A 16,799-nucleotide genomic window follows, 5' to 3' on the forward strand; every position below is an offset into this window, starting at 1 on the left:
TGTGAATGTGTTTGAGTTTGAGAGAGACCCTGATGAAAATTGTATCGCTCTGAGGATGCCCTTTTATAGCTCAGAAGACTTAATGGAGTTCTCAAAAGGGTTTGATGGGAAATGTTGGAGTTCATATTGAAATTTTCTGAATTTTCAATGGAGTGTTTGGTATCTTGGTATATCTGAGCACATTCGCTGGTTGGATCTATTCTGATTCTGGAACTTTGGAGAAGACTACATTTTTTTTCTTCAAGCGTTCATGCATTTGGCAGAAGCATTCAGTATAGCATTTTATCAGTTAATGCATTCCTTGGGAATCAAACCCATGACCTTGGTGTTACAGCACATCTCTCCATTTGCTCTTTATCTGAAAAGTGATGCATCAAAATGAAATTTTGTCCAAAATTGAAACTAGAATATTCAGGCTGAAACTGAAAATGCTGACAATTTTAAGCAAGCCTTTGAAAGATATTTACACTTTCGATGTGGTACATGACATTTTTGTTTTAAATAGCATTTCACTATTTGTGGCATCCACATTGCTACGTGTGCACAAAATATTTTCATATTTTTCAGTCTTGATCAGTATTAATATAATCAATTTACTGCACAACTGGGAAGCTTTAATTATGCATCTTATGCTTCATATATCATCTATCAACATTTGTTGTTTAGATTAAATGTAATTAAACTGGCATTGTTTCATGTCTGTTTTTGTCTTTTTAGTAAGATCCTAAAGTACAAGTTTTTCTTTTCAGACCTTCAGCCTCTTGTCTAACTCCAGCAGTGCGATCTTTGACCAAAACTGGATAAAATGTTGTACATCCCTGAATCTAGTCACTGTCTAGAAAATGTGAATCACATTTTGTGCTTGATATTAAAGACGAACAATTTAGAAATGTTAACATTTATTATAACATTAATATGTTTGTTTTATTCTTTAAATCCTATGGATTTTTCTATTCTAAGGGTTGAAGAGTAAGAAAAGCAGAGTGAATGTCTTTGTGTTGAAATTACTGGTCCAAGAACAATCGAAAACCTTATTAGCGCAGTTTATGGTTCGTAGCGGCATGCTCAAAGCATTTTAAAGTGTAATTCAGGGCTGGCAAACATTTTCCTAAAAAATCAGGTTGTGCACTATCAACGCTTTAAATTGACATTTCAGTATTGTCACATCAAATTCATGTAATTTGCAGCAGATCAGGTCACATGTCTGGAGTGGGCTTTGATGTCGGATTCTTTTTAAGTAAATTGTTTGGAACAGGACTAGGTAAGGAAACTTTGTTAACACGCCACGTTCCTTGTAAGCTTTGGCTTGTTATGTGTCTTTGATAATCTGTCTCTGGCTGTCTGGCCCCTACCTTTAACAAGCAATCCTCACTTTCCCCGGTGTGGCTTTCTGCTGTGAGTCAAAGAGCAGGGCAGTGCTCTGCATTCATTCATTATTTAGGCTTTCGGGTATTACAGGCTCGGAGAGGCCTGTCACAATCACTAGATTGTTCCAGCTCCCATTCGGACTAGTAAACAGCTGACCAGACCTGTCTTTCCACCACTTATCTATTGATCGGCTGTCTGACATGCTCGCCCTGTAAGGACATAACACAGGTGTAGGGCTGCAGCGCCTTCTTCCTGACGCTCATAGCTTTTAGTGGGAACCCAGCGTTCCGGTTTTTCTTTCTCCTTCCTTTTTTCCTTTCTCCTTAAACTTATTTAAGCAGTGTTACAGCTTACCACACGTCAATCCAAGAGCGTTCCATCTCATTATGCCGATAAATGCTGATGATTCTGACCGTATTTGCCCTGTGATTGTCTGCCGTCAGCCTCGCCAAATGGGAGACGGGATGATGCGCGACCTTCTCCAGATGTTTCCTCTTGCACCTTCCCCACAGTGAGTCACTCGACAGAGATGTGATTGATATTCTTATCTCGCCTCATTCTGTACAGATGATCAGCCACTGTGATGGAAGCAGGAGGAGGTTGTGCATGAAGGGATGTCATCCCTATGCTGTCTCTTACTACTGATCTGTAATTTAAACTATGCAGAAGCTGGCTACATTAGTGGCACATGCTCCTGATTCTGAAAAAAAATCCATAAACAATAGTCCGATTGGTTTAGCTATTGTTTTAGAGATGCCATCACATGTTAAAGGGATAGCTTAACCAAAAAGGAAAATTCTGTGATTAATTGCCTTTCCAGGCCCGCAAGAGCTTTGTTCATTTTTGGTTTCGAACAGCATTTTCTTCAGTTAGTTTAAACGGTCAAATAAGATCTGAGTGCTCTTCTGTAACATTGATATTTCCTTGCCTCTCTTCCAAATAACTCCTTGTACTTCATTACTGTGCAGTGCGTAGCAGTATCAACCTCGCAAATATGACTTGTACTCATTTGTGTGTAATAGTCCATGTTTCAGAATCGCTTGTGACATGACATTTTCTGGCACTTGCTATAATGTGTAGGGTCCTCATTACTAAGTGTGGAAAACAGTGATGTTTCTATCAGATGCAACAGATGCAGTCTTCCTCAGGGCTGGTGCAGTCTCCGCCGCAGTTTGAAGTCTGTTTTACCCGCAGCGGAGGGCTCGGTGCTAGATTCGCTGTGTAAAGAACATTCTTCTTGCCCACCTCCAGAGCTGGGTACCATATGGTAGCCATCATGTGCGCTGAGGCAGACTGTTCTGCTGATGAGATGAGCCTGTGTTCAGCAGGCTTGCATAATTTAACAACCTCTGTAAATCTGTGCTTAGAAACCAATCTCCCTATAAAGCATTTCTGCCTCTCCCACAGCTTCTAAATGAAGCACGTCTTTAGCTCAGAAGTAGACTTTTAGAAACCATCTTGTCATGCTTTTGTATGCGGTGACTGCTCTGCGAGATTACATGCACTACAGCGTAGGGAAATATGATGAAAGGCTGTTGTTAAACCTCACAAAGACATTATACCTCTGTGCACAGATTTTTTTTTTGTGTATTACAGCATGTTACAATTAGAATTGGATTTGTTTACAAAGCTACCTATTGTTGGCAACCTGGTACATTCATGTTCTTAATGTATCGAATTGCTGTTCTTATGCAGATAATCGTCTGTGTGTTTCCTGTTTTCCTTGTCTCTAATTTACAATAAATTTAAATAGTAGTAAAATTGTTACTTGGTTAACACTTTATTTAATAGTCCACTTTAGACTTTCTACTAAAAGTAAGTAACTTTGTCAACTATTCTCTGTGAGTTCATAGACATGAAGTTGCATGAATTTTAATCTCATAAAAACATCCTTCATGAGCAAAAGAGTCTTTAAGGCTTTTTAACAGTAGTGTAGATAGATTGTTTAATATTGTACTGGATATGTTATAATGTGGTAGACATTTACTGATACTATTAAATTCAGAATTAAATCTTGTTTTGATGACTTGATAATTGATCTTTTAACAGTATTGCACTTTATGTACAGAAATAAGTCTATAATAACTCTACTCTGTAAAAAATGTGCATAATTTGTCAATTAATTAGTAGTGTAATTATGCTGTGCTGCAGAACTCATTTGACTAATAAAATCCCTCTTTTTTTTGGACTGTTGAATTAGTTTGAGTTACAATTCAGTAAATTCATCTTTCTGTGTCCATTTTAACACATTGTAGCCAATTCTATTCGATAAAATCGATACCCATAGAATAAAAGGAAACCAATAATTAAAATCTGAATTTTATCCAAGGCTGATAAAAATCATCTCCTAAGTAGGGTTTTGTGTAAAGGATACGGCAAGGTGTCTAGTTGTGAATCTTAGGTCTGTTTTTGGGACTCTTCTGGAGTCTGTTTATCCTGGGTGTGATTGGGGGTTCTTGAGACTGAGACTGACCGGTTAAAAGTGTGTGACATTTTCTTTTGTTAACTGGAAACAAGAGTGGAAATACGCAGACGAAAGCTGCTCTCCCCCTCACTGCCGCCTCCATAATTGGTGCAGAGTTCAGCCACTTACAGATGATGATATGTGTCACAGTTTTCAAGTGCATTTCGGGCAAAATATGTTGCTGCTCGCCGGTTATGGCCATAACTGCGGTGCTCTGCCCCCATGCTGAAACAATCACAGCTTCCTTTATTGAATACAACAAAATCAATATGTTTTTCATTTAGGCTTTGCGTGTATATCTGGCATTTCCAACTGTGGGAAAATGTACTGTATTTGTGCCGAACGACTAGGCGAAAGAGATGTTATGCTTTGATACTCCCTGTCAAATTGTTGACTTGGAGGTTTGTTTAGCAGAGAGGTCTTTGGAGATTGATGTTTTGATTTGGGCAAAAGCTGCTTCACTTCATTAATGAGTGGCCCACAGCGTTTCTCCACATCTCTCTCACACACTCGCTCAAATGTGTTTGATGCCAGAGGAGCTGTTATTTATCCTATGAGCTTGAATCGCGCTTGGACTCATTTATAATCAGAGAACATTTCAACAAGAGGAGGCGTAAAAGGGTGAAAGATTCCTTGCTCGCAGTGACAATGCTAGCATTAGATTAGCGTCAGCGAATCTTTATTTATCGCCACACAGCCAAGCCAGGTGGAATTTGTTTCTGTGATTTTTCGCACGAAGGAGCTTTATAATGTACAAAGCTATCCGTTCGCATTTCCATCATCTTAGTGGCACTGTAAAAGTAATCCGGTAGTTCAGTAGTTTGTGTCTTCTGAAGCAATTCGATCAGGGCACAGTGATGACAACAGACCTCTGGGGTCATGTGACCTGGGTGTAGAATGCTGTGAAAATTGAGAAAATATAGGTGAATGATCCATTAATATAGCCACCACTAACCGCTCCAATCTACAACAGGTTGAGAAGATGAGTAAAAGTTGTAAAACCCATGTGGTCGGTGTTCGCGCTCTTGTTCCTTCTATGATAGTCTTCTGAATCACACAGTCGTTTTGAATATGCATATTGTTTGGTCCCTAGTGGTGTGGTGCTCAATTTGCTCTTGGAGTCTTTCCAGCTTTGTGAAAGTCCTCCTGCAGTCCAGATGGCCTGGAGCGTTTAGCTGTGTTACAAAGGTTAGCCTTCACTTTATCAACTAATTATAACGAAATAAGAACTGCGTCACTTGTCATCTGATAGCCATGGAATCCCCTTGTTGGAAACAGGTCAAAAATGTAACTCTTAGCATTAATCCAATGAAAGCTCTTGGTATTAGAATGAATAGCTGCTTAGTGTTTAAATCTGCAATGAATCAAGGACTAATACAGAGGTATGAGAGGTAATAATCGTCGCTTAAAAATGTGTGTGTATGCGTGGAGTCGTTGAAATTATTGAGTTAGCAGTAAAATTGTGCATTTATAATAACTCCTCCACAGTTTCAGATCCTTTATTGCACTGAGAAATGGAATTGTGACTGTGGTTGTGAATAATCTGCCACACTGAAATGATTCCTGTCAAGACAAATTTTGTTTGTATCTGATCATTCGGTGGAGTTTAAAGGAATCGTTCATCATTACTCGGCCTCATTTAGTTACAGACCCTTATGACAAAAAGATTACATGATTATGGATCATGTGGAGATTTATTTAAATATGCGCCCGCCAGACGATGATGCCATTTCCTCATTCTACTTAAGCATCTTAAGGAGTTTTTCATTTTCATGTCTTGTCCTTGGCTGCTAGCTGGGGCTTTTAAAGGCGTTATTTTCTGTAAAGTTGCTTTGAGATAATGTATACACTACTGTTTAAAACTCTGTAATATTTTGAAAGAAATCTGATCAGTCATTTATTTGATTAAAAATACAGTATAACAATACTGTTGTGAAATATAATTTACATTTAAAATAATTTAATAGCTGTTTTCTATTTTAATATCATTTTAAAATGTAATTTATTCCTGTGATGCAAAACCTAATTTTCAGTATCACATGATCCTTCCGAAATCATTTATCATTTGTTTGTATTTCTTATTATTAGTGTTAACAGTTGTGCTGCTTGACATTTTTGTGAAAACTGTGGTATATATATTATTTGCTTTAAAATAACTGATACTACCACTTCTGATTAAGTATTACGTTTTCTTAGAATTAAAAAAATATATATTAAATGTCTGTATACATTGTGAAAAGTGCGGTACAGTTTATACTTGTCATAACTGAGCAAAAAGATTTTTTTTTATGTTTACCCATGCAATAAAACAAACATTGACCAAACTGTCAAGCTCCAAAAAAACCCACAACGAATGCAGTCAATATTACTCAAGCTATATTTCAACTTTTTAAAAATGAAAGAAATTAAGTCACTCTGGACTGAAAATCTTGCCATCTGCCATTAGTTTCAAGTCAAAATCACAGAAGTCATGAGACTTTAAAGTAAGTAAGGGTTGGTTCAGTTGTCAAACAAAACAACAAAAAATGAATTGAATATTATCAGATCTTTTATTGGCAGCTGTCAGATAATCACATATAGTCTTGGGATGTCCTAAAACATTGTTTTAAAGCTTCAATGTGAGCACGCCAAGTCTGCCCTTTTGTTCGCCGATACTTCGTGAAATCTCATCCTTTTATTTTGTCTCCCGTTTTTGCCTAGTATCAGCGTTTCAATATCAGAGCATCATCTTAAGTGTATTAGAAGCCATCACCGTGGTAGCATTTATCTCGCTGTGTTTCAGTGTACCCCGATTGTTTTGTCTGTTTCCAGGGGCCAGGAGACAGTAATGGCCCAATCTGTTTGAAGTTTGAGTCAGGCTGTGACACTTAAAGAGATTTATAGAGTCGAGAGTTGCCTGCCAGGCTTACCACTGTCGTCTCTGCTGCTCGTGTGAATGCTGCTCTCACGTTAGGGCTCTGTGTGTGTGGGGGTGTGCATATATTATATACACTGTGGATGCCCTCAGTGTTTGCTTTGTGCTCTTTTAGCACTGCTTTGACCCACTATGCACAGCAATTATTGCTCTCTTTTAGTATCTTCTTGATAGCCAAAACGTGCTGTATGAATAAATAATATTAGAACTTTACATAATACAATATCTTGCAGTGTTATATTAAAAATATATAGTATACTGTCTGTATATTGTGTAAAATATTCAGAAAGACATGACTGAATGTTTAATTTATTTAAACTGGTTTTTGTTACTGAATATATTTTATGTTTACAGTGGCCTGAAACAACATTTGGACTCTTAAAATTCAATGAATGTTTTTGCATTAGATACAGAATAACAAACAAAGTATAATCTACAAATGTTATTTTTCTCAAATGTATCTTCACGTTTTTTGAGCAATTTGACTTTTTTTTTTTTTAGTAGGCTTTGTATTAATTTTATACAGTACGTTATATAAATTCAGAAAGGTTTTTTTCCACATCTGAAATGCCATTTATTTAGCTATTTTGCATCTAATGTAATAAATTTCACACAGAAGTTCACATCAAGTCGAAGATAATGGAAGTTCTGGAGGATTTAAATCATTTTTAAAGTTCTGGTCAGCTTTCCCTGCAGTGTGAAACACTATTTGTTTTCAAGACTTTTGAATATTTATGCAGTTTGGAAAGTTAATTACATTTTCAATCTGGCAGCTTACCTCGGTCATTACTGTCTTCATCTTCATCCTTCATATAAACAGAGCTACACACGCACACATAGCCACAAAATCTGCATTAAATTTCTTCTATACTTTCCTAATTTGTTGAAGGGAGTTGCTTGGCTAGTCCAGACAGCAACAGGCTATTGCACAGGAGAAGTTAAAGCTCAAAACTAATATATATATCATTTCTCTTCTCTCTCCTTTGCCTGTCATGCACTGCTAATACGGACATCTTCAAAGGCTCAGGTCAGTGCCTCATTGTGTGTTTCTCACTGTGCATCTGTTAACCCCACTGCCCCGCTGGCCTCCGTGGCCCCAGCCCTTCTCTGAATAAGAGGAGCGCTAGTGTATTTTGATCACGGACTGGCTGAGATTTGAATTAGTATGAAGTACATTTTCATGTCGTCTCTGGCCCTTCAACTGACATTTGAGAAGGATCAGGGGACTTCATTATCCGGCCCAGAGTACCTACATGCTCCAAGAGGTTACAGTTACTGACCTGTGAGCAGCATAGCTGGTTTATTTTTCTTAAAATACCTCCACTTGAGAGCTAGGCAGTAAAAGTTGCATTGGAGGAGAATAAAATCCTATATTTGTGCTATTTAAAGAACTTTTCCTTAACATGCAATATCCGAGCGCCGCCTTTGCATTGTAAAAGCCAGACGACAGGTTGGATTTTTATTAGAGCCTCATAGAAAAACTGTCAGGCGTGCCATAAAACTGACTTTTCCCATTAAGGGCTTTTAAATAAAATTGTTTGCTGCTGTTGATGAGTGTTGCTGAATTAATGATTGTTTCTTAACGTGGCAATTTCATTTCTTGATATTGTCATGTTTGCAGAGCTTGATATTTGTCTATGTTAATGAAATTACCCTTTTTTAATGCTTCAGTAGATTTATTGCCAATTTCATTCATCATCTTTTCACTCACTTCTCACATCTTGAGCATCGTCTTAACACTTGTTTGATTATTGTAATTGGAAATTCAATGACACTCATTAAAGGAGAGGAGAGGAGATGAGGAGAGACGAGAGGAGACAAGAGGAGAGCGCTGATGGGGCTTTTAGCAGCTGCAGGGCCAGATGGGATATTTTGAGAGTGTGTGTTAGGGTCTGTATATCCCCTTGGGGAGGAAGCTATAAACGTACAGTCTCGTTCGTTCACTGTGTTTTCATCAGCCACTTCCTTATGAGGTTTGATGGATTGATTGCCAAGTATTTCAAAACAGTTTTGGGCTTCTGGTCTTGTTTTTAAATGAATCCGTGTCCGGTGAAGTTAAGAAACAGGAGAATACCCTGTGTGTGCTACATCAAAGCCCTTCTCCAGTCATCAGCCACCAAAACATAGAGCGTAATCAGAGCGGACGCACATCTGACGCAAACAAAACAATGCTGTGAGAGACTGACGACAGCAATACATGATGTTCACCAATCATTTTTGGTAAAACTTTGGTATAGGGAGGGATTCATTCTCACTATTAACTAGTTGCTAATTAGCATGCAATTGACAGTTAGTTATTTATTTATTAATATTTGTAAAGCAAATGACGAGCTAATTAGCTTATTTTTTAACAATTCTTAGAAATTTTATTTTTTCATTCCGCATTACAGTTAATCTCAATCAAAGTGCAGTTGGGTTATTTTGACTTGGTTAAAAAAAAACAGGCGACTAGCACAGTCGAAACATGATTACAATAAAAAAAACTTGATTTTTTTATAAATGTTAAACAACTGAGTCATCTGTTTTTGCAAGTAAACTCTTCAAATAGTCTGCGTGACCATATTTTGCAACCTACACCCCTAATACTTAACAGCTACCTTACTAACAATTAGCAAATTAGTAGTTTATTGGTAAAAGTCATAGTTAATGAATTGTTAATAGAGACTTTTATCACTAAATTTTTGCAACCAGTTGGCACTTTATTCTTTTTTCCTCTGTTGCAATATTAGTTAATAAATTAATAACTGTGAGCCCGAACAATCTGACAAAGATGTGTTCAATGTTCCTCCAGCTGTATTGAATGGAAATCTATTGTCAAATGAGTAGAGACCGGCCGTACAAAGCTATGAGGTAAATAAAGAAAGATGTTATAAAAGCAATAAAAGTTCTGATTTGAGACTGTCCTATTAATTGTTCAAATTCCCAGGATATCTATCTCTCAAAAACATTGATTTGTGATCTGTCTTTCCAAAAAGGCTTAAATCAAAGGCTGCGTGAAATAAAAAAATCTATAGGCTAGCTAGTGTATTATATGTTAGTATTAAACTACTATACAGTATAATGCTGAACACAATGCATGTTCATCTTGTCCTCATAATGCCTGATTTCAGCAGTAGATTGAAGCATTATGGTATTGGATATGCACATTTGATGTTTTGGATAATTGCAATTGCTGACGATATTTTAAGATTTTTTTTTAATTGCAAAAACAATATTACAAAAATAACAGGTGATGTTCAGTAATTGAACAACAGAATTACGACACTTTTTGTCAGTAAGACTAATTATACCACTATCGTAATGATCTTTTTTCTCCTGTACAAAAAAAGTGAAAGCCTGCTGGGACTGATTGGCAAGCATTTTTCAAGCCTAGGTAATGCTGACAAAAAAAAGATGTGAAAAATGTCCCTACAAGAGAACCATAAAGACTGTACGTCTGTCCCTCACAGCCTTATTTTTGTTTGCAATAGATTAAAGATAGTGTCTACTCTGACTAACATCTACAGATAATTTCATAATTAGAAAAGAGATTACATAAGATCCTAAATGCATTCCTTTGTTAGATAGCTTTTTTGGTTCACGTCTACAACTCTGATGCTTGAAATCAGCCATGCTTCTATATCAAGGTGATATTTAAATATCAAGGTGATATTTAAATGGATTTTGCTGTAATCAGTGCATTATTGTCTCTGTGTGTCTGTAGGTGTACGAGGCAGTGCCCTGTCGCAGTGAGTGCGGTCAGTACGAGTGGGTAACAGACCCCTGGTCAGTCTGCACCATCAACACAGTGGACGAGCTGCCAGCCTGTGGTGAGGGTGTCCAAAGCCGCAAGATTCGGTAAGCAAGGACACCTTCTCACGGAGTAACTCCATCACAGATGCTTCTCTTAGGGGTCAAGACCCACTCCAGTCTGCCACCCTCGTCCTCCACATCCTCATTCTGCTGTGCTTCGGCTGTGACAGGTGTGTGAGGCGCGGAAGCCAGGATCTGGTTAGCGGTGTGAATGAGACCCTCTGTGACCAGGATGAAATCCCTCCCCAAGCTCAGACCTGCGTCCTGCCGTGCCCTAATGACTGCGTGAAGTCTCAGTGGAGTCAATGGAGCACCTGTTCAATAGTAAGACGTCCTTTTTGTCTGCTGGCACAATTTCAAAATTCAGCAACATTGTAAGGTGTCTCTGATGCAAGGACCAGCATACAGTGTCCCCAAAAAGTATTCATGTACTTTTGGACACTTTAGCCACTGTGCAAAAGTTCGGGGTTGGCAAGATTGCCTAACATTTATAAACCAGCTCGCAAAGACTGCATTTATCCAAAATGCCGCAAAATCGGTAATATTGTATAATACTGTAAGACAAGTGTTTTTTCTATTTTCATATATTTTATAATGTAATTTATTACAAAGCTGGATTTCAGTCTTCAGTGTCACGTGATCCTTCAGAAATCACTCTAATATGTTAAGTTTATTTATATTTCTTGTTGTTATCAATATTGACGACAGTTGTCCTGCTCAGTATTTTTGTGGAAAGTGTAATACGTTTCGATGAATAGAAAAGCATTTGCTTGAAATAGAAATGTTTTGTAACAGCATAAAAGTGTCACTATTGATCACTTTAATGCATCCTTCTGAATAAAGGTAGAAATGTTTTCATATCGACCCCAAACATTTTCAGCGGTAGTGTGAGTTAAATATCGAGTTGTATAATTAAATGAGTAAAACACTAAAAACTTTTAAAACCTTTTAAAACAATTAAAATCTACACAAGAATGTAGACTTATAGAACGGTAATACTTGCTTATTAATAATTTAAATGCCGCATTAATTTATTATGAGCATAGGAAGGACAGAAAGTGGTGCCGTTTCTTTTATTGATTGTATAAAATTTGAATAAATCGATCCTATGTTGTTAGGATATTATAAGTTGTATTATATATATTGGCCAATATTAATGAAATGACCATATTCGGAAACAATGCGATCTGCATCTTTTATCCCGAAGTGTGTTTTTTTTATAAGCATGCTTATTAGTTATGAAAGGTCATATTAACTATGGACATGTTCCACTAACATTTGACCAGCAATCATACTGCTCCAAGCTGTCTTCAGTAAGGCTGCCGTTGACATTGTTTTGTAGGTGGAAATTATGCACTGGTGTTTATGAGCTCGTAAAAAGTATGTCTCTAGAGAGATTATTCATTCTGTGAATTAAAAACAGAAATGTTTTACAGTATATTTTTGCACGATCCTTTCTCAGCCTGGGCCATGACATAAGAGAGTGTGGAGATGTTTTGCATCTATTTGAATATTTCACATTAATGCTGCCTCGCAAGTCAAATCTTCATACAGTTCTCCAGAGTTCCTGCGTCGAAATTTCAAACAGAGAATACGGAGACAACTGAAATCAGTATGCAGATGAACCTCCAGTAGTAATGAAGCATTTGTTATTCTAATTAATGTTGTGCATAAAAAGTTACCCTAGATACAATTTGCCATCGGGCCGCTGACTCATTGAAGTGCAAACAGCTCTTCAATTCGCACTCAACAAATCAGAAACAAACTGGATGAGTTATCCTGGCTCGGCCCAACCTACACAAGACTGCCAAGCCATTTCAGCATAATTTGGTCTCTACGCTAATCACATTAGATCGCAATTCTACCTTGTACGCTCTCGCTTCCAAGCGATGTTTGTTCTCTTCGCTGTGTCAAAGCGCTCAGCCAGCACTGAGAACATGTCAAACACCAGTGTTCGGTGATTGAGCTTGTTTAATTAGTTTCGGGTTTACATAATTATGAAATGTTCCCAAAAAACCTGGGTGCACAGATATGTGGCACTAGCCGAACAGAGCTCCTGCTGATGATCAGCCTCCCCAATAGCGAGATACATGCACATGGCCAGCTAGCCGTTTAAAGGGTCTCATTAGCGTCTGACAGTGATGGAGATGCAGATTAGTTGCTGCCTGCAGCCTAACAGCTTCTAACAGTGCACTTAGCATCGCAAGACCATGTGGCTGCCTGACTGCTGGGCTTTTTTTCTTTTCTTTTTTACAATACGCCATGACACAGCACAGCGGTCATTGCTCAGCTTGCCCATGTATATGCACTTTAAAAACAAAAAAAGTGTCTAGACTTTGATGTGTTTGCCGTAAAAGCCCTCCTGACATTTCGACTGTATTTATTTGTAGCCGTGTAATGAAAGCACAGTGAGGATGAGGACGAGACACGTGCTGCGCCCCCCGGTGGCCGACAGAGTGTGTCCGGACAGCAACCAGACAGAGCCCTGCAGCCTCAACAGCACCTGCTTCAATTATAACTACAATGTCTCCAGTGGGTCTCTTTCATTCTGCTTGACACAGCACTAAATATAACATGAGCATCTAATGACTGTTGCATGACTCATTCATTTCAACAGTGCGTTAAAGGCATCACATTAAAGCTCAAAGGCCCCTGTTGTCCAGAGTGGTATTTGGATATTTTCAATATTTCTGCCTTGTCTTTGATAAATCTGATATATAAAGAATTTTAGTTAGTGCTGTCAGTCGGTAAAAAAATTTAATTAATTAAATAATCAGACTTTTTTACTACAATTATTAGTTTCACTTAACATTACATTTTTTTTATTGAAATGTTAATATTGCAAATTTGTACATTTCAAATGAATGTACAAACAGCATGTTCATATTTGTTTAGCAGCATTTTTTTTTATGACCAATACTGATGTCTCTGTAAAACTGACCATTGATGATAGCCATTCGAGATTACAGTATACATGAGAGCCATCAATTCGAGCATTTATTAGGCTTTAAAAAAACATCAGCATTATAATAAATGTCATATTTAGCTACCAGCATCCTTCAGGAGAGAATATACAGAAACTGAACAATGTTATCAAACACTAAATCCTAATATAGATGAATACTTAAAGCTACAAAATGTATCTATTTTCCTCTTTTTTTCTTTTGGTATTGGATTAACAGGCATCACAAAAATTGGGTTTATTTTTTTATTTTTTTATTTTTTGGCTGCTGTTTCTTTAAGAGTTTCCACTTAAGAAAGTGGCGTGGATCTGGCACGCATTGTGTTTTCTCACAACTGTTTATATTCTTATAATTGTGCTGTAATATGAAATGATTTACAGCATTCCAGTGCAAATGAAGAGTATAACGGCAGTATAACGGCAGACATGTGATGTGGTCACGAAGATTATCCAGCACATCTAAATAAACACAATTTTCAAGAAAGAGAGTCAACCTTATAGCGCAACATTAAAAAAAATTAACACTGGAAAAATGTTAGACTGGAAAAATTAATCATCTAATTTTGACAGCACTAATTTTAATATATATGTTAGCATTACTAATCAAATATCATTAAAGTAATTCAATAACTTACATAAATGCTCTCATTGTTTATTTACCCTTTTGCCATGCTAGAAGTATTTAATTTATTTCTTCAGATGACCGCAAAGATTTAAAAATCAATAAATCCATCATTGCGGGTCCATAAAATGCAAGCAAACAGTACTTTTACAGTTTATAAAGATATATAAAGGCAACTTCTACAGCCTGTTGTTGAATCAGTGTCTTCTGAAATGAAACAATAGGTGTGTGTTTAAAAAAAATAGTTATATTTGCAGCATATGGACTCACAAAGATGAAAAAATCCAAAAATCTTGCTTGTGTTCATCTGTGATACTTTGTTTTATTTGTTTATTTATTATTGTTTTATATTGAACCCCAGATTCCCAGTGTAGGCCAGGCTCTTTGTCTATTGATAAAAGTGGCAAAAAGGATAAAGTGAAGTAACAAAGTCAAACTCCCAAAGGCGATCTGATAAATTACCTTTATTAAGGACACAATGGCTTTCTTTTTGGCGTCAGTCCAGATCTTTAACAACAGGCCACGCAGCCCATAGAAGAAACCTTCCAGTTGAGTGCTTGGAGATGATATCCACTGCACTAATAATAGCAACACGCTAATCTAGTGCATATGCTCAAACTGTCTTTGATTATTTGGCTATATGATAGATATGATGTGATGTTAAGAGTTCGCGTTTCAAGCAAGATAAACGCTCATACTCTTCCTATCTTCTTGACGCTATTCTTTTCGCATTAAATTTTGACGGAGAATGTGAACTTCTGAGCTCCACTGCTTTGGATTGTCGGTCACCTGCAGCCACCCTATGCCATCCATATGAAGCTCAGTAGGACATGGCCCCATTTGCAATATCGTCCAATAAAGCAGACAGATACTAATTCTCCAGATAGAGGCTAATGAAGGAAATGGGCATGGAGATATGAATGAGAAGATAAGCTCTTTACTGCACAGAGACCATGAAATCGCTGATCATATCAATACTGATAGTGCTCCTCGAAGCCATTCGACTGACTTAAAACCAGATTAGCATCGTAAAGGCGACCTAACTTCTGCCCTCAGATCACGTTGCAAATCTTTATTCTACTTTGCTTGTAAAAAAAACTACACTCCTGTTCAAAAGTTTGAGGTCAGAAAGATTGTTTGTTTTGTTTTTTGAAAGAAGTCTCTTACTTACCAAAGGCTGCATTAATTTGCCTTGATAATGTATTATTATCATTTAAAGTAGTTAAATAATGTAATAATTTACTCCTGTGATGTCAAAGCTGAATTTTCAGCAGCCATTACTTCAATCTTCAGCGTCACATGATCCTTCAGAAATCATTATAATATGCTAATTTGGAGCTCAGGAAAAAAAAAAGATTATTGTCTAGGCTGAAAAGAGATTTAAGATTTTTAATATTATATTTTTAATACTGTTTAATATTTTTATGGACAGCACAGTACTTTAAAGAATAGAAAGTTGAAAAGAAAAAAAAATAGTTTGAAATGAAAATCTTTTGTAAAATTATAAATGTATTTACTGTCACTATAAGCAATTTAATGCAACCTTACTAAAAGTAATTATTTCTTTAAAAATCTTCCTGAACCAACCATTTTGAAAATTATATATAAGTTAAGTATGAACGAGTCAGAATGACAATATTGAAAATTTCATTGCATTGCATCTTAATATCATAAACCAACATTAGGGGTTGTAGACAACATTAGCCCATTATGCATGTTAAAGTCTAATCAAAGCATGCAATCCAGGCTTGTGCTCCTGATATTGTATTTAATTGAGAGCTATTTGAAAGGAACTGAAATGCTGTATACAAGGACACAGAATCTGATGTCTAAATGCCACTTTGATCTGATGTTTCCCGTATGTGTGTATGCTTCTGTATCCTTCGGTTACGGGTCAGACTGGAGCACCTGTCAGCTGAGCGAACATGCCATCTGCGGCCAGGGCACGAGGACGCGACTCTTAGATTGCATCCGCAGCGATGGCAAAGTGGTGGATTTGAGCGTGTGCGAGGAGGTAACCTTCATTTCCTGCCGCCCCTCTCAATACAAGTGTTCTCTGAGGGGGAATTAAGCACTGTGGGATTTTATTATGTCCTTCAACTGCATGCACTGCAAATCAGCCATGACTGTCCATTAACTCCCTACAGTATTGCTCCATATCCAGAAAATGATTCTTTCATTGAAGCCTTTTACAGTAATAGCCCCTCATTGGCTCACAGCTGGTTCATCAGACAGAGATTGTGTGTGTGGTGAGGGGACGTGGGGTTAATGGCTGTCCCTTTGTTTTAGCTGGGCCTGTCTCAACCGTGGAGACTGGCCATGGACTGTGTGGTGGACTGTCCCTTTAACTGCATCCTGTCTGACTGGGCGCCCTGGACCGAGTGTTCACACACCTGTGGCAGTAAAGGTGAGTCACAGTATGTAATTAATTATACAGTATGTATAATGAGGTCTGATGCCATTGAACGGGTGTTTTAAAAGCTTTTGATGTCAAGAGTCTCAAAATCTGGAAGCCCCTTTTTTAAAAAAAGGCTACTATAGATTATAACATGTTTCTTAAAAATAAAATAAAACTAAAAGTTTACTGTGAATTAGATGTTACTGACTTTTTATCGCCATTACTAAAGCAAAGGTCACTTTTGAATAATAAACAAATATCGTATGTTAATACTTATTT

The 16,799-nt window shown here is 37.2% G+C and overlaps 1 protein-coding gene across 7 annotated transcripts in view; it reads left to right on the plus strand.

Annotated features, from left to right (window-relative positions):
* The window catches only part of thsd7ba (thrombospondin, type I, domain containing 7Ba), a 123,873-nt gene that overhangs the window by 89,511 nt on the left and 17,563 nt on the right, over window positions 1-16,799 (plus strand). For 6 of the 7 annotated variants that reach the window (XR_006251853.1, XM_043249639.1, XM_043249642.1 and 3 more), the window contains 6 exons: window positions 7,768-7,773; window positions 10,450-10,583; window positions 10,709-10,862; window positions 12,929-13,070; window positions 16,021-16,136; window positions 16,412-16,529. Coding sequence is in view for 6 of the 7 variants with exons in the window: in XM_043249639.1 (XP_043105574.1) it covers window positions 7,768-7,773; window positions 10,450-10,583; window positions 10,709-10,862; window positions 12,929-13,070; window positions 16,021-16,136; window positions 16,412-16,529 (670 nt within the window). In the remaining variant the exon portion in view is untranslated. The remainder of the gene's footprint in view (window positions 1-7,767; window positions 7,774-10,449; window positions 10,584-10,708; window positions 10,863-12,928; window positions 13,071-16,020; window positions 16,137-16,411; window positions 16,530-16,799) is intronic. The other variant, XM_043249641.1, reaches the window with a different exon arrangement.

The sequence above is a fragment of the Puntigrus tetrazona genome, chromosome 9 (assembly GCF_018831695.1).
Source record: "Puntigrus tetrazona isolate hp1 chromosome 9, ASM1883169v1, whole genome shotgun sequence".
Classification (NCBI taxonomy): domain Eukaryota; kingdom Metazoa; phylum Chordata; class Actinopteri; order Cypriniformes; family Cyprinidae; genus Puntigrus; species Puntigrus tetrazona.